We start from the raw sequence: 18,419 nt of genomic DNA, 5'->3' as shown, positions 1-18,419 counted from the left end.
CAACAGCGGCCATAACAATAACAATTTGCCACTCAATTAGCGTGGCCATTACTGAAAAACCCACTTAAGTATGCAATGATAAAAATTCAAAAGCGAATCGAGAGCCGCCTCCCTGCTATTTCTATGAGATGTCCTTCGCCCCGCCACCCCCTCCAACGTCCCGCGAATATATTGCTTATTGTATTTATTTATCTCTTTGTCTCTGCCCAGGGCCTGGAGCGCATGGTGGTCAATAGTAGAGTGCCTTCGCGTGGTGCCCAGCCTACTGGAAGGGAGGCGGCAGTCGCCGGAGCTGGAATTGGAGTAGGAGCAGCAGCAGGAGCCGAGGCCGGAGTCGGAGTCGTGGTCACACCGCAGATGCGACATAAAATTGAAAAACTTGCACTCGAATTGCTGAAAATGGAAAATGAGAAATTTTCGATTCCGGCATTGAAATTGCTTTTGTCCTGCATGTATGTGGGTGAGTATTCAATATTTGGGGTTCGGGGGGTTGGCACAAAGGAAATAACAAAAATAATACCAAGATCAAATAAGGGAGAACACGAACGAACGCAAAGGGAAATCGAGGAGGGGGCTGGCAGGGGAGTAACAGAAATATTTTGTAATTTCATTTAATGCCGCATGGGCCGCGAATGGGTTCTGTTGTTATAAGAAAATTGCACAAAGGACGGAGGGAGATCCAGGAGGAGGGACAAAGACTAGGGGCGAGACAGAGACAATTGAGTGCGTTTTGGGGGATGTGGAAATGGAAATGGCGAGCTGAAATTCCCAATTTCAAATACACACAGAACTTTAAAGAGACTCCCCTGACAGGACGACATTAGTCCGCACTCCGACCAAGTGTACTATATTCTCTTTACGCGCCCAATATCCTTTATTTGGCTGCTGCCACGACCGCGCCCGTTGTCCTGTGTTCTGCGTTTTGTGTGCAATGTCCGATGTCAGATTTTAAATGCGTAGCTGGCCGTGGCGCACTTTGTGTGTTTTGCGGGTCAACAGTTTGGCGCTGATCATTATGGCCATGAATGCACTGCCATTCTGTGCCCTTGCCAGCGAAAGGCTAATTGCTGTCGCCGGCCAACACACACCGCCGACTGTTGCTCCTGGGTTCCCGCTGCTCCTGCTCGGCGCGTATCTCGGCTGCCGCTGGCCAGCAATTATCCCTGTTGCCGTTATTAGCGCAATTCCAGGACAATTATTATCGTTTCCACTGTCGCACACACTCCCAGGCAGCCAGCAGCTCCTGTCATGTGCTAATTTCCCTTATGCTAAAATGTTAGTTTGGCGAATTTTAAGGGCACAATATTGTATTTTTTTAAGTTAAATAGGGGTTGTCCCAATGATATTTGGTGTCCTGCAACAACTACTCTTGTTTATAAGGAAATTAAAAAATTGCATTGAAGAAACTCTCTTCAATTCAAATAACTAACTTAGAGAAGCTACTGTAAGATATACAGTTGTCCCGGCATTACTGCAGCTTAGGCCACATGAGTGCTCATCCTTGTTTAGTTCATTAGCCAGGACTGTTGTTTAGGTCGACACGCTCAGGTGCATATGAAAATCGCCTCGATACGGGTCAAACGTAATCCTCTCAGTCTCCTTTCATTTCAAAAGCTAAGCCAATCGATTTCCTTTACTCCACTTTGTTTTCCAACTGATTCTCTTTAGACAAGAAAAAACAGCCGTCAACCATTTTAAGACTAGCAATAGCAGAGAAGATTTCCCTTCGTTATTCCTTGCCTTTACCTGTACTTTCTAAGAGCAGTGGAATGTGTACAGAGTGGCGTTTCCAACCTGCCGTGTAGGGCCATTCCTGGCCAGAAATTATGCAAGTCGTTCCACAAATATGTCGAGGAATGGCCGCGGCAGGATGCATGCGTAGTTGAAAGTGCGTTGGCGGAGCCTTGTGTGTTTGCCGTGCACTTTGTCAGCGGCACAGGATTGCCGACTGCTGAGTCCCTTTCGCCATGGCCACAGCTTGCAAATCCTTTGAGAAATGTCAATGTTTGTGTAGCAGCCCATTCGCGATGCTTGCTTCGCCCACTAAATGGCGGCAACTGCCTCGATTTTGGGCCCTGCCAACACACAAATCTCGTATACGCAAAACGGCACTGAATCCAGGCTGGGGGTCCCAACTAACGGACGCATCCTGGCGGAAGTTGGCCATTGCTGGGCACGCTTTTTTGCTCTTTTTCCGCTTGCTTGCTTTCTTTTTTAAAGAGTTGTGGGGGGCTCCACGAGAAAATAAACAAAAGACCGCGTCGCCGAAGACAATACAGGTTGCCCAGCAAAAAAAAAGGAAAAAAGAAAAAACGGACGAAAAGCAAAGCTTAATAAAAACAGAGAAGCAGGAGAACAGGGAAAGTCGAAAAAAGCGTTTATATGTTTCCCCCTCAAAGTTGCAAAACGCAATAATAAATATTTGCGGTCATATTGGTCAGTCGGTTAGGGAAAATGGTTCGAAACCGGAAGACAACGACGCAGAAGGAGACCCCTTAATGTATATACTAGATATATAATTTACTTAACAAATCATCATCATCCAAGACCTGATAGAACGACTGGACTTCTTGCTATTTTATGATCAGAAAATAATGAATGGGTATTCAATATTCGTAAGAATGACCTCCGTTTCCTTGATTCATGTTGGCTTCTGTGTTTGCTCTTCTCTTCTACATATTTCATTGCTTTTTTTTTTTGCACCAGCACACTTTTGCTTAACGAATTTTAGAGTTTTGTTAGGTTTTCTTATTTTCGCCGTGCATTGCCTGCGGCAATTGTGGCGCGCATAATTGTGGCCAGGCGCCGGGCAATGCCGCCAAAAACCCCCACGCCGTGTAGCCTCCATATTTGACCATACTTCATCCCCATTCAAAGCCAGCAACAACAATGCCAAAATTGGCAACAGCCAGCCAAACAAGCTGCCCGCAGGCCAACAGCCACGACCAAGAATGTTAAGCTGCAAAACAAAGGCCAAAGCCAAAGTTGGCGCGGCCAAAAGGCGGCGCTCAGTTGGGTTAAGGGATGTGGGCTGCTCCTTTAGGGGGGTGTAGGGACGAGGGGAGGGTGGCAAGGTGAATCGGTCGCTCGCATTGTAAATAATTCGATGCCGCTAAACCACACTAAGCAGCCAGGGCTGCGGCTTTCAGCGTTCTCTCCGGTTGCCATCATTTTTCACCTGGCCGAGACTAAGGTACGCACATTTATTTGGCTACCCACCTCCCGTTGCCGGATTTAATCGAACAAGTCTAATCTATAGCTGTGTGGCGTTTAATGCTCGAGAGTTGCTTTAGTTTTTTTTTGTTTAGTTTTCAATTTGATGGTCAGGGGAGAAAGTTAAACTCAAAGCGTCGAGCTACCGAAAAATCCATAAAATTTAAATGCAAATTTATGGACGTGTGTGTCCTGGGGATTCGCTCGTTACCGGGAAGAGGAAACGTGAAAGACGAGATTCTGGTGATTCGGGGGGGAGAGGGGCGAAACGCAGGCAGTGACAGCAGTGGCGTGTGAAGGACCGCAAGCATGTGAATAATGGCCATCGGCATGTGCCTTGAAGGCTGCTTTGTTAATTAGAAAGTTTCACTTTCTTCTCCTCGCCTCTACCCTGCGCAATTTTCCGGTGACTTATACGTTTTTTGGTCCCTACCTGCAGGTTCTGCTGCCCAACTGGAAAACACGGAGCTGTCGAACGGCATTGTCCAGGACGATCCGGAGATAATCGCCCAGCAAAACGACAAAGTCGATATACTTTTGCATTGTATTAAATCATCGACTCGAGATGCCGCCTGGATTTATGGACAAGTGCTGTGCCAAATTATTCGTGATTTAGTGCCACCGAATGAAATATTGACGAAGGTCATAAAGGAGTTTCTGGCCATAAATCAACCGCACGGCGATGTTATTGCCATGATTGTGTATCAGGTGAGTGGTAGCCAAAGATCTAGCAAAGTAAAGGTAAAGACGCTGTCCACTGCCCTGCAGGCAGCCGTGCGTGGCTCTGAATGAATTCATGTGTAGGGTTCATTTTACGAGTCCTGGCTCATGTGCCCAGCCCCCAAATCCTTCCCCGGTCTGTGCCTGGAGACCGGAACGGAATGGGGCCAATGCAGCGCTAATGTTTGGCCTGGCCGCAAGTCGAAAGGGTAAAATACTTGCCGCCAGCTGCCATCTGCCAACTGCCAACTGCCTTTGGGCCCAGGCCCACCACATGTGTGCGTGTGCGTCTGTGGAATTTTTGGCAGCTTGAAAATTAATGGAATTCATGGCTACCGCTTGGCCCCTGTCCAGCGGCAGGTGCGAGTGCCGGGACGACGAGTATGTGGGTCAATGTGAACCAGAGACGCCGCCGCCTCCGACTGTGACCGGACCACTGTGGTGCCATAAAATGTTTTCATTAAGTTCAAGGTTACCCAGTGGGTGCGGTGCGTGCATGGAAATTAATAAAACCAAGCTCGGCACTCACCCAGGGATTGGGCATTGAATGCTGGAAGCTGGAAGCTGGAACCTCTTACCTGGGATCCCGGAGCGCCACAATTTGCACTGTCATTTGCAGGCGGCCCCGCCGGTGCGGCCCGGATTCCCAGGCTGCGGAATTTCATTAGCCAACTTTCTGCCACAAAGTATGCTGCCCCGACTTTTGTGGCCCCCAAGAACGCACCCTTTGGAGCAGCGCAATAAAATTTAATTTCCGTATTGTCGGCATGGCCTGGCTTTTATTTAAGCATTTCGTTTCCAGCCACTCACTAACCCGTTCTCTCTTCCCCTCTCTCCAGGTATTTCGCTCTGCCATTGACTCGTCCTACCTGCAGATGCTCCAGGACTGGCTGATCTGCACACTGCCAACGTTCCTGGCCCAGCCGGAGCAGCAAGGTGTCTGGGGTCTCAGCGTCATCTTTTTATCCGCCTCCATAAATCTGCATTTGATTAAACTATTTCCGCTGGTGCTCGGCATCGGGGCGGCCAACACGGCGACAACAGGCACAGCGGCGGCATCAGCGACGGCCCGAAAATTGGGTCAACACGAAATTGCATTGTTCGTGACAGCTGCACAAGATTTCCATGCGAAATTGAGTGGCGAGCAGCGGGAGCGCTTCCGCGAGGCCTTCAGCAGCTTTGAGCGGAGTCAAGTCTACGGCAGGATGCTGCAGCGGCTGTGAGCCTGTGGCAGCGATGCGAAAGCGATAGTGATAGCGATAGCGATACCATATAATCATTGGAGTGCTCGCCGAGAGCGAATATTTATCTAACGTTTAATTCCAATTGCAGAAAGGGGCGGAAAGAAAATGCAGGTCTGGGCAGCGGCCAAACTTGCTCCAAAGACAAGCGCAAGCGTGAATAACTAATTGCCCCGAGCTGCGGAGAAAGTTTGAGCGGATGCCGGACATGGCGGCCCTTCTTCGCGGCGAAAGAGAACGAAAAGTTTTTTAATAGTTGGCGAATTCGAAATTAATTTATGCTTTACATTATGTGTAACTAATATTTAAATTATTGCAAACGAATGTACGCCACCCCGACTTCCCCAATCTGGTCGAAAGTTTAACGAGGCCACCAGGAGGAGAGCGACCCGCAATTAATTCCCGTGGCTTTCGACAAGGACCGAGGGCCAGGACCAGCAGACGGCCAACGGACGCTCACGGAAATTATGTTCTTGTCAGTTTTTGGTAAAGTTTATCATTTATTTATTATGACAACGCCGCTTGCCAGGCAAAAGGGTAAACGAACCTCGCCAAAGGACGCTGGTGAACATTAGCGGCTTAACCAATTGCCGGCTAATTCCTAATCAAAATTACTTAAAAATTCCATTATGCAACCCCTAACCTTACCCACTTGTGTATTCCAATTGTAATCAATGTAACAACCATATTGTTTAACGAAATAAAATCACAAATTATAAGCAATCTCTCGAGCACTATCACTTCAGGGAATGGAGCTTCGATATCTGATTTTTAAAATGCATAAAAGCCGGGCCAAGTACTTTGCCAACTAACCGAGAAATTCGTTTTTGGATTACCGAACTATATGCAAATCGGTTCGAACTTTTGCGCTTTTACCTGCGCTGGCACATGTAACGGGGCTCTTGTGCGTTCTCTTCGTTTTGCCATCTTAACAACAAAGCGCATTAAAGTTGACAAAATGTTTCTTCCTCGAACTATCGAAGAAGTGCTCGACTGGAAAAAAAAGTAGTAAGCTAACCGGGTTTAGCTTGAATATCAGATGCCCTTAAAATTATGCACGGGTCTCTTCTGGCTTTGTTTTAATGAAAAATTGGTATTTGTAGAAGCTGTTTTTATTGAGTGCTGTCATTGGGAGATTATGGAGATTCTGTGTGGTAAAAAGAGTTAATGAACTTTTAATCTGTACTGCAGGATTACTAGTAAGCCCTTTTAGGGTAATATAATTTTAGTCCGAAGCTTGCAAAGCAGTGATGGAGTCATTTCCAACCCTATAAATCATATATATTCTTGATTAGCATTAACAAGCGAGTCTTTCTAGCCAGTTTTCCGTATAAAAATGAAAGATTTGTAGACCTAGTTATGGCTTTTTTAAACTCTGATTTGGTTATTTAGGAAAGTGTTTAAGGGTTTTTAAGGGCATAAATATTATTTCCTTGCCTAACTAAACTTAGCTTTATATTTTATATTCCTGTATCCAAAGGCTAATTATCATTATATTCAGTCAATAGATTTAATTTCCAAGAACATTTCTATAAAGAAACCAAAGTTTGGGTATACCTCATCTGCAGAGTATGAAAATCCGTTTGGTGCGTTACTCCTTTGTGTTTGTATGCCGAATTTGACAGATAAACTTTCGATTCGAGTGTGTGCGGGCATGTGTATGGGTATGGTGTGCTGGTTGTGCGCTCGACAGGGACGGAAGGTGGCTTTGTGTGCATGCAAAGCTTGCCGGAAATTTGCCAGTTCAACGCGAAACGACAAAAAGCCGGCGAAAAAGAAGGAAGTTGCAGCACACACACTGAAATGAACTGCAAAGCTGTTCAAAGTTGTTTTTCTGCTTTTTGGCGCGCGACCGACCGCATTATGCAATCGTGGGCGTGCCTCAGTGTCTCCGTCTTGAGGGGCCTCGCCCTCCCACGCCCTGCTGCTACTCCATTCCACTGATATTCAGTGTCAAGACAATGTGCCCATTGTCGCCGTCGCCGTCGCCATTAAGCCGACGCAGGCCAAGAGGCAATTTGGCCACTTCTTGCCGCCTGGGTCATAAACTGCAACATTTCGGCTATCAGCATTTGGTTACGCTTCATTTGGCCAAAACGGGCTCGGGCACAGATTGTGCCACTTCCCGTTCCCATCTTTGCCGCCCATGGATTAGTCGGTGGCAAGTGAGTGACCGAGCGCAGGTATCAAGTATACGCCCCGGTGGCCAGGCCATGAAAGGATGCACACAGCCACCTTCGGCAGGGAAACACTAGGAACATGGAACACCGAGCCGGCAGCGTGTTCCCTTTTCACAAGTTCCCTGGCTCTCTGTAGCTGTTAACCCTGAACTCACCACGATTCGGAGTGGCTCTCTTTATTACCACCCTCTCTTAAGCTAGCCGCTCTCTCTCTCTCTCTCTCTCTGTCACTGGCTAGAGACTAGGTCAGTAGTGTAACAGTCTCTGCTTCCGATTCCGGTTCCGATTCCATTCCGTTCCCGCACGCCCACGTAACGGTAACTGCTTGGTATGCAGCAAACACAACGGGATGTACCGCAATTTCTTAATACTCGGATGGCTTTAAGGAGGCTCCGAGCGGGAGAAGGGAGCAACAACTGTTACACTCACAGTTATGATTATTGTTATTATGATAATGTCAGCGGCATAAGCAGCCGTCGCTGTAGTTGCTGCTGTTGTTCTCGGCTTTGGCGTTATTGTTTGGCTATTTGTTTGGCGTTGAAATGCTTTGTCCTTGCCAAGGAAAACAAGGGAAAGCCAAGCAAGTTCGGCCAGCGAAGCGTGCGCTTTTATGGCGCCAATAGTTGCTTTTAGCTTTATTTCGCCAACTTCCTGCTCCTCGCAACCAAATCGAATCGATCCATTGATTTTCCCGCCTCATTTTGCAGGCCAACTTGGAGCAGGGTCCTCGTGCCGCTCCTCTTTTGCTCACCCTCCTCCTCCAGCCTGAGCCTCCTCGAAGCTCATTTGAAATTTTGATTACATTGCCAACGAGCCGAAGAGGAACCTGTCAGCGACTGATACGCATTAATTACGTTACCTGGTGTAAAAAGCAACGCCTCGACACTAGACGACGGGGCCCGCTTATTAAAATTGAATAAATTATGCAAAAGTGCGCGTGGTGGCTCCACTTGGCGGCAGTGTTTCAGCCAATACGCGGACCCCGCCTGTGCGTTCGCCTCTTAATGGAAGAGATCCGCGAGATGGACAACGCATAATTAATTCCGGTCAGTCGCCAGCGCTGAGCGAAATGCAATCAGCATCTTGAGCCTGCTGCCAAAGTCAGGACTTAATCGGTGGAGCACATACCTCACGAGGAGTACTTTCACACCAAAGAGGGGAATGGCTGTTCCATTCACTGCTTCACAATTTCTTTAAAACTTTATTGCACCCTTGCAGGGTACTATAATTATAATTTAAGCTTTAATTGTCATATAAATTTTCGAAAATTGACTAAATTATCAATTTTATATTAAATATTAATAATTTTGTATGCAGTTTTCATAAACTTATAAGAACTAACATAGACAAGTTTTCCAAATAGAAACTAATTCATTTTCGTCTTGATTTTGTTCGTTTTTAAAGGTATACCAACTTCAGATTTCAGAATTAGCTTCCTCCCGGTGTTAATTTTTATACAGTTTATTTCAAAAATTATAAACCCTACGATCTCCTCCTAATAGTATAAATATATGTACATGTAAAAATCAAATTCGCAGAACAAAAAATTTGCATTCCTTGTTGACTTACCTGTGGCTGCGCACCAATGTAGACTCCGAGTGGGGTCTCCGGCGGCTGAGGAGCACGGGGCCTTAGAATAAATGAATGCCTGAGTGGCTGTGCAAATGAATGCGAGTTCGAGTGATTGCACAAATGCAGCAGGCAGGAGGCAGTTACCTCCCTTCTCTCGATATCGATGGCAGCGCGAACTTTCGACTAGTATTCCGCTTTCATGTTTCACGCGTCACTAAATGCCCATTTAAACGCCAGAAGCTCGATTCGCTTGCATACATCCTAAGAACTATATATGCGTCTGGCTATAGTTTGGGCAATTGCCTTGAGAGCCGCCGGCTGTCAGTTGAATTCCAGTTAAATAAAGTGCGCATATGGGTGTGTGGGCTGAGTTAGTTAGTTCTTTAATGGCTTACACACATAGCAAACTGCGGTAACAATATGCCCAAGACCAAGGGGTTTTGTAATACATTAAGTTCGATAACAGGTTCAGAGTGCTATATTATATAATAATACCCCACGGTTGACTTCTTCTAACTCGAGTACAAAGAAGCGAGTTAGCTTAACATTACAGATACTTGATAGACAATCATAAGGTTCTTAAATCTGTACTTTCTATTTACAACAACTTAAGTCTAAGACTAGCCAGAAGAGCACTCTAGAATAGTTCCACTTAGTCCCAGTAAGTCCATTGGTCCTCTGGTTCCGTTAAAGGGACACTTGTATGTGTCCACCTTGGCCCACGGAGATTCACACGCGATGGGGGCGACTCTTGCTCCAATCGCCCATCGGTCAATCATGTCTCTTTCCTCTAGGAAATTATGCTTAGAGTCCTGTGGTGGATGTCCTGGCGCACGAGGTCTTGCGCGGTGGCGGCAAATCAGATGTGTAGTTCTGATATCGGGGCGAGCAGTTGATGGCCTGCAGGAACAAAAGGACAGGGACTGAGAACACGAAGGAAATAATGCAAAATTGGCAGAGTTTAGCGCTAAAAATACATAATGTACTGTGATGATGGCCCAGTGAGTTCACTGTTCGGGCCACAATATTTGATTAATGATTTGTTGTGATGCAGAGTCACTCTGCAGGAAAATGGGAAATGGCCCAAAAGCTATTCCCTTGTCAAGGCCTCTGGTTGCGATTGTTGCCGTCGCTTTGCATTTGAATGATTAGATTTGATTCAATATTCAATTATTAAAGTGGTTTGAGGTGTTGAAATGCCGGCAGACAACCAGCGACTGGCCCCAGTCGCCTGGCAACCAACCGATCTGGGAGCTGGTTGAACTGGGAGTTGGGAGTGCCATTAGGAATGGGCTGTGAGATGGGACTGCGATTGGATTCTGGACGATTGAGGAGCGAGAGTTTGCATATAAATGATTTATGAATTTGCGCTTTGATTGAACTGCCTGAAATTGTTGATTAGTGCCTCGTCATAGAGACAAGCTCCGGCCGTAGGTAGCAGGGCTCTGGGGAACTGAATTACGGCCTTTGAACAGCCGGCAGTTATGTTCCTTGGCTTCCAAGGTGCGCTGTGCGTTCACATTGTCTCTGTGTTCGGCTCATTATTTGATTATAGCAGATGGCCAACAGCGGAAAGGCGTTTAAAGCCGGAATCGCAAACGTTTGATTTGAAGAGTAAACATAAATAATAATATTTACAATAGTGATGTGAAATTAAAGAAAGAAAATACGTTTCTATTCATGCAAATTGATTTGAGACTCTCATACACAATCATGCTTAAAATGTGAAATATTTAAGAGATTTACCAAAGCTGTGCAGGATTTCAAAAAGAAATTTATTAAGAAAATATAAAAACAATAATAGTCTCAGCCTTACTGTAGTGTCTAATAGGTAGTTTTCTCTGAACTCACGTCCTGATGCTGCATTGTCCACCTGCCAAGCCGCTTGGATTGAAAACTCTTTGAGTGCGAGCATGGTTAGTGAAGAGATATATAGAGACATGGAGAAATCGAGCAATTTGACATATGAATAAATGCTTGACGACTAGCAGAAGGCTCGGCCTGCTGGCCAATTAATCAGATTGACATATTCCAGACCACGAGGTTTCCGGGATATACAAAAACAAAAAAAAGCTTTAGGAACACGCTCCTGGCGGCACAAGGAAACAATAGTAAAAGAAACAATTCAAACAACAGCCCGGCAATTTAATTAACGTAATTAATCTAATTTAATGACTTGACAAACACATCAATTAGCGAAAGGCGAACCAAGACAGCACCACCAGTCCAGGAACACAATTTATATGCAAAGTGCCAAAAGCTTTGCGCAAAATAGGGAATTTTCCCTCAACCTGAAGGCGCGACTCACGCACCGCAGCAACGACGGCAGTGGAAAAACAAATTAAAATATTAAAATTAAGCCACAAAATGATTGAAAGGAAATGTTGTACGTTGAAAGTAAAACTCGCCGGCTGCCTCGCCATCGATGCCATTGAGTACAGTGTCTCTATCTCTGGCTCGCCCCGCCCCGCTGTTTCTTGAGCTGTTTTGTGTCTGTTTGTCCCTAAAGTAATTAAAAGTAAGTAAAGCAAAATCACCGCCCCCTGCCCAGAGACTGAAAGCTCTGGGAGACTGGACTGGGTGCGGGTGTGGGCGTGGCTGTCCGTCCAGTGATTTGCGTCCCGCAACGTTTTTTGTGTTTATGCAAATGGCCGCTGACCAAAAGAATTAATGCGTCCCGAAAGTGAGTTGAATTGGAATGAGCCGGGAACCGGAGCACAAAACTGCGGGCAGCCTGTCAGTCGTCCGTCTGTTTTGTGAAAATGGCGGGGACCGACGGATGCCAATGTCGAAAATGCCGACGACCATCAATGAATTTACAAGCAATGCTATAAAAAGACCAAGGGGGAAAAAATAAAGGAAAAGCCTATAATTTCCTTTCGCCCCAAATGCGTTGCTAATTTGGCTATATCTTTAAATAGCCAACCTTAAGGAATCACTTGTACTTTTAAAGTCCAATCATTGTGCGATTTAATGGAAAATTATGGAATGCAAAGGATGGTATTTCTCCTACCCATATTGCGTGTTTCCTGCCCTGCCTCGTAAACTACTTCGATGCACTTCATTAAATGGACAAGACAAAAGATTTTTACACACACATCCAATAATGGGAAATATTTTTTCATAACAAGCCTGCCAGCCAGCAAGGCAGCCAGCGGAAGAGCGAAGGGAGGAGGGCTCGTTGTTTCAATGCACAGCAGCTGCGAATTGTCGGTGGAATTGTGTTGCCCTGCTGCCTGGCTATATAAATAGAGATGGACGGTCGGATGATGATCTCGTTGATCCAGTTTGATGGGCATGCCTTTGCCTGGGATGAAATTGTTCTGTAAATTTCACCTATTTATATCGTAAATATAAATGTGATGCCGATGCCAGCGAGCGAAGCCAAACTGAACTCGACCCACGCGGCGTATGCGCGTTTTTCGCACTTAACTCATTAAAACGGCCGCCTGCTCGCCGAAAATTAATGGGGAAACGCGCCCAGTCTTTTTTGGAATTTTTTTAGCCGCTTCTTTTTTACGTGTGCGTGTTTTTTCTTCTGTCCATTATTATCGTAAATTATTTAATTGCATTTCAGATTTTGATTTGAAATGAAAACATTCCCGCATTTAAAATCTCATTAGGATTCGAAATGGAAATGCGGTTGAGCGGAAATGAGCGGGAATGTTGAAAGGCTATAGTGGCATGGCCTTTGGAATATCATAGCAAAGGTTTTTTTTTTGCTGTTCGCCACTCTATAAATCCATGTACGGCAACTGCAAACTATACACATAGCGATGATGACTCTCTTAAAAATTATGACAAATAAAAATGCAAGCGAAAACAATGCACTGAAAATATTTGAACCAGCATCGTCGATTCGTCAATATATTGACCGAGCACTCATATGCCAGTCATTGGAGGACCCTCCAGCGGGCCTCTCGTGTGCCAGCCACTCACCTTGTAGAAGGCCTTTCGGAAATTGTCGGAGAGGAAGGCGTAGAGCAACGGATTGATGCAGGAGCTGCTGTATGCCAGTGTCTGAGCACTGACCTGCATGACGACCTTCGGCAGGCTGTTGATTTGGATGATATCCAGCGACTTGAGTAAAAGGATGAGCTGTGGACAGTTCAAATGGAATTTAATTGTATTAGACAAAGAATGAACAAAGAGGATACTCACCTGAATGGGCAGCCAGAGCGAGGCAAAGGCTATGACCACCACCACGACCAGGCGGGTGACCCGCTTGCGTCCCCGCTGCGACTCCTTGGACATGCGTACGCCGCTTCCCTGGTGCCACAGTCTCATGATCATGCGCACGTACAGCCCGCTGATGATCATCAGTGGCAGCAGGTAGGAGCTAATGAAAAAGGACACCTGGAAGGTGCGCGGGCTAATGTAATCGTTCGCCTTGAAGGTGCACATGCCGATGCTCCTTTTGCCATCGGACATTACCTGTAAAAATCGATAAAGGTAGATGGTTAGCGAATGGCATGTGTGTTCCTGGGAATATTGCGCATACGTCATGTTGGCTCTGACAGTTGCATGGCAGCAAGGACGGACGGACGGCCAACAGCCAGACGTCGTAAATAAAACCAAACTGTCATACGAATAGTTTGGACGTCGGACGTCGACAACTAACTCGCAATCTCACTTCGTCTCTCTGCTGCTGGTGACATTCGCCTGACAAATGGTTCAGCTGGAGTTGAATTTGGATTCACAGTGGTGGGAGAACTCGGATTGGATTGGTATATTGGCTAGACACGACTAGGAGGAGGGTCATAAACTGGCTGGTGTGTCGTAAAAATATTTGCAGCCTTTGTTTACAATTTTGTTTACAACCTCCTCCTTCGCCCTCCCGCGATCGATGCATGCGTATGGAAAATCGTATTTAAAAAGTCTTCTGCCTATTAATGCCCGAAAACCCGAAAATGCTTACAAAAACTGTTTGTTTATAGCCTCGCCGCCGCGTTGTTCTTACACTGACCGAGAGCGATGTTGGCCCACAAATCGAGTTCGGATCTGGCCATCGTCAAGTGCCCAAGGCCGGCGAAGTACGGAGCAGACAATCATCGCCAGACCCTACGCTGATTTATGGGTTAATTTTCTCGCGCTTGTTCTCCAAATCCGAAGACTTAATAGACTTGACAGGCCATTAATGCGTTTTTCTCGTTTTCTTTTTTTTTTAATAGAGAGAGAGAGAGAGGCCAGTCCTAGTCCCACCCCCGCACAGCTGTCAATCAAAGCCATGACCTGGAGATCCCATATCTAGTTACGCAGTCAGACATTCAGACATATGTGGCCGCTCCATTTATGATTATTACTTATCGATTTCTAATAAAAAGATAATGGCACTCGCACACAGATAATGACATCGGCACACACCCCATCGCTATTTGCATGTGTGCGGGAGAGGCGATGTAATATGGAAATAATTAATGGCAAACTGTTAATTAACATGTTGATCAAACATGACTTAATTATGCCTTTTTATCGCGTGTCTCTGTGTATTTGTACACGCACGGCCAGATAACAAAGCAAGGCACACATATGAGCATTCAATTTGGCCCGCTGTTTTTCCAGCTTAATCCTTAGACAAAGCAAAGCAAACACATAAACAAACAATAATGCGGCCCACTGGACCCACTCGCCTTGCCTGTCCCCCACGTAAACAAGGCGCACAAAACCGTGCCAGAACAAAATGCCGAAGCGTGAAATGCCATTTAATAAAATATTAGGTTACAATAACAACAGAGCGGCGGCATCAGGAGCAGGAGCTGAAGCGATAGGACTTCGGCCAATGGGCCATCTCATAGATAAAATAGCTCATGGCCCAGGCGACGACGATGAGATACGTTTAATTAGCCGCGACTCTTTCGCCCTACTTTACCGAAGGAACACAATAACAAAAAAATAAAAGCGAATCCCAACAGCACAAATAAAAAGTTGGTCGTGTGTGATGTGGGATTTGCCCTCGTGGCTGTGGGAAAACAGCTGGGAAAACGCCTCCGCATACTTGGTGACGTTAGCGGAAAAGTAACTGTGATTAGGTGATGTTCATAATGATGAAATCGAATAGGCATAATTGGGAAACAGTGTAGGATCTGAGAGGCTAATTAATGCGTTGTGTTAAGCTCAGATTCGGAGAAATTTATGACAGCAAAAAATTATATTAGAGCCTGATATGAAATTAAACAATTAGAAAATTAGTGTACAAATTTTAATAGGTAAGCTTTATGCATTGCTTTTTGAGCGAAATAAGAATTCTCTCTGACATCACAACATTCATAAATCCTTTGACTCCCAGTCAAAACAAACCCGATGCGTAGATATTTGCCCATTGGCCATTATTCAGCAATTAAATCGTTCCTCGCTCATCTTTGCGCATCGATCATAAAAGCTTCAAGTGCCGGGCGAATGCTTGAACACTTCAAGGTCGTGACCTGTCCAGACATTTATCATACGCAGTGTGCGCGCCCGAAGTTTGCAAGTGCAAAGTTCTCATAATGGCCGCTTGTTACGACTTATGACTGGCAAAGATTTACGTGCTTTTGGAATCAACAGTTGAACCCGAAAGTAAGCAGCCACTATGCTAGAGGAGCAAACCTAAGAAACTGGAGGGGCGAGTGGGCGGAACGCGATCTGCGGGGCTGCCAGCACGCCAGTTGGCAAGTGTTTCTCGCTGGCTATCTGCTCTATAATTAAAAATTTATGAATTCAAAATAGCAAATTAGTAACAAAAACAAATCGGGCGCCGCGCATCGAGCGAAATTTTCAATATAAACACAAAACAGAAAACAAGATAAAAAGGCGAAACTTTAATGATTTGTATCAGGATCAGCCGGGGCAGGCGGGGGCCGGAGGGGCCTCCTCACCTTCGAGCACAAGGCGGACTATCTATAGCGAACCCAGCAGCATTGACGCGCGGCTCGAGGAATCTAACGAGGTGACGATGATGGAAAGCAATAAATTTGCCTGGCCCGTGTTCTTCGCAGCAGATTTAGGCGCAGCAGGCAGCCAGGCAGGAATAGGAATCCCCACCACCTCCCACGTTTATCCACTTACCGCGAAGTCGTTTATGAAGGCCACGGGTACCGAGACGACCAGAATCACCACCCAGAGGGTAACTATCGCGACCATGGTGATGTTTTCCGTGCGCATCATCCGCGACCGGATGGGATGGACTACGGCCAGGAAGCGATCGATGGACATCAGTACCAGCGTGTAGATGGATGCAAAGGCCGTCACCACAATCAAATACTGGACACTCCGGCACCAGAATCCTCCAAACGGCCAGTAGTCCGTGACATAGTCGGCGGCCGTGAAGGGAATGCAAAGGATCACGAACAGTAGATCTGCCACGGCCAGGTTTACGATCATCAGGTTGGTTGTCGACCGCATATTGTTGTTGAATACCACCACCAAGATGACCAGCAGGTTGCCCAAGAATCCCGTAATGGCGATGGCGCCGAAGGTGAAGCCTACCAGCCAAGGCAGTATGCCCGTGAGGGCCAGCCACTCCTCCTCCGTGAAAAAGGAGGTTATATTTTCGTCGCTTCGGGTGGTATTGGCCAGGGATATATTGGCCAGCGTCTCGCCGGTGATCAGAGTTGTGTTTTCCATCTTGATAGATTTTTTTGAGGTTTGTTTTTTGTTTTTTTTTTCACTTATTACGTTTCAATAATTGTCCGGCGCTTGTTACATTTTACTTGATGGACACAGGACATTTTCAATTTTCTTTGCGATTCGGGGGCACTTTTCGTCCATCACAGTTCATCGAACTCAAATAACAAATTTCCAATTAGGAGATTTTCACAAAGCAGCCGCCGATGCCTCCACAGAAATTCAATTATCATGCGCAATATTGGAATCGATGGTAAGGAGTCCAGTCCGCAGAGCACGGAGACGTAATGCACACCGGAACCGGAATTGTTCAATCGTTGCGGGTGGCCAAAGCAATTTGGTCCTCGCACACACACACAGCCATTGAGGACTACGAACGATAACGGTAATTGTAGCCAGGTAAGACAACAATGAAGGGACAGGACATCGGCGCCAAGGAGGACCAAGGCAAGAGGCACGTGCAAATCGGCGCCGACGCAGCCAAACTCTGCCGTGTCCGTGTCCGTGCCACACCCTGACGACAACAAGGTCGAGAACACCTCTTCTGGGTACGGCCGCAATCCTCGAGGACCTCGCTGCACCTACACCATAAATTCAATATGATGTCTTTCTTTGCCTCGCTCGTTCGCTCTGCTCTCCCGTCTGTTTGCCCTGTTCGCTCTTTATTGACAAACGAACGGCATAAATTTTTGGCTGTCCCGAACCAAAAAAAAAAATAACACAAAAATACTCGTTTCCACAGGTACAATTTACGAGGCCTTTGTTTCACCCAGCAGCACGTTTTACAACGAATATAAGAATATTTTTGATTTCGCCCGAGTATTGCCGCCGCCTGTTTCCATTTCAATTTCGATTTCAGCTGCCGTTTCTGTTTCGGTTTCGGTTTGGGGCCAATTCGAAAATCCAAACTGCACGCGTTCGTTTCCAGCGCCCAACTGATTGCTGGCTGAGGTCGCAGATGACTACGTCGATGCCGGCAGCAGAAGCGGCATCGCCAGCACCAGCACCGGCACCAGACGCAGCGCCAGCAGCGACGCCAGCCTTCTCAGCAAGAATAATAGCAACAATAGCAACGTGCGTGAATGTGGATGTGGATGTGGCAGCAGCAGTGGAGCCTCGGGTGGCGACCGCCGCTCATCATCAGCTGGTCGCCTCTGGAATGTTTGCTCATGCCCTGCTCCAACAGTTGGCCCGCAATTGTCGGGCAATCACTACTGGTACTACCACTGGCCACTCCTCCCGCTCTCGGCTGCCCCGCTGACAGCCATTCCGGGTTATTGTGCCGCACAGCTGGATGTCGCCCCGATGTCGTCAGCGTCGGCTGCACAGCTGGCGGAGCTGCCTGCGTCGCTACTCTGCCGGGTTTAGTGCTTTGCTTAATTTCTCTGATTAACTGCCGAGGCATCAAAGGAGAAAAAAAAGGCAAACAAAAAGCGCCCGGCACGCGCCCACTGTGGGAATGGGTTAATACCATTCACACACCTGTGGACTCCGGGGACGAGGTGTCACAACATTATATAACCGCAGCCGGCAGAGCTCAATCTTGGCCTAGCCCAGAGCCTCATTTACATGCATTTTATTGCCACCACTAACACTCACCTTTCCTGTCACCTCACACCTGTCACCTGCAGACTGCGGCGGCGGCGGCGGCGACGCTTCGACAGAGACGCCAGCGTCTGCGTCAGCGGCAGCTGTGGCCCCATCAAATCTGCGGCGGCCTGTCTCCTGCCGTTCGTCCTGGGCCACGGCTCACTGCACCCCTGACGAGGACGTCGCCAAGCTGATGAGATTAAAAGCGAATTAAGCGCCAGGAACAACAACGAAAATGGCAACAGCAACGACAACGGCGGTTAAAAAAAATAAACAAACGACAAGGCAAACAGCGAAAAGC

The 18,419-nt window shown here is 46.7% G+C and overlaps 2 protein-coding genes across 4 annotated transcripts in view; one reads left to right on the top strand and one right to left on the bottom strand.

Moving 5' to 3' along the window:
- The window catches only part of htt (huntingtin), a 37,870-nt gene extending 31,983 nt beyond the window's left edge, over positions 1-5,887 (top strand). For 2 of the 3 annotated variants that reach the window (XM_070287548.1, XM_017176108.3), the window contains 3 exons: positions 211-460; positions 3,653-3,921; positions 4,773-5,887. In XM_070287548.1, coding sequence (XP_070143649.1) covers positions 211-460; positions 3,653-3,921; positions 4,773-5,156 — 903 coding nt within the window. In that variant the 3' untranslated portion in view covers positions 5,157-5,887. Of the gene's footprint in view, positions 1-210; positions 461-3,652; positions 3,922-3,981; positions 4,714-4,772 lie in introns of those variants that run through there. The other variant, XM_070287547.1, reaches the window with a different exon arrangement.
- A 3,399-nt stretch (positions 5,888-9,286) lies between these two features.
- AstA-R2 (Allatostatin A receptor 2) lies at positions 9,287-17,452 on the bottom strand. The gene is made up of 4 exons (XM_017175824.3): positions 15,971-17,452; positions 13,088-13,360; positions 12,866-13,024; positions 9,287-9,826 (listed from the first exon to the last, which is right to left on the bottom strand). Exons 1-4 carry the CDS (start codon positions 16,526-16,528, stop codon positions 9,731-9,733), a joined length of 1,086 nt encoding a protein of 361 aa, XP_017031313.1. The 5' UTR covers positions 16,529-17,452; the 3' UTR covers positions 9,287-9,730.
- Positions 17,453-18,419: the final 967 nt, after the last annotated feature.

Source organism: Drosophila kikkawai, chromosome 3R, assembly GCF_030179895.1.
Source record: "Drosophila kikkawai strain 14028-0561.14 chromosome 3R, DkikHiC1v2, whole genome shotgun sequence".
NCBI lineage: Eukaryota > Metazoa > Arthropoda > Insecta > Diptera > Drosophilidae > Drosophila > Drosophila kikkawai.
Note: the sequence above shows the minus strand (reverse complement) of the source record. Positions and strands in the feature narration are given on the sequence as shown.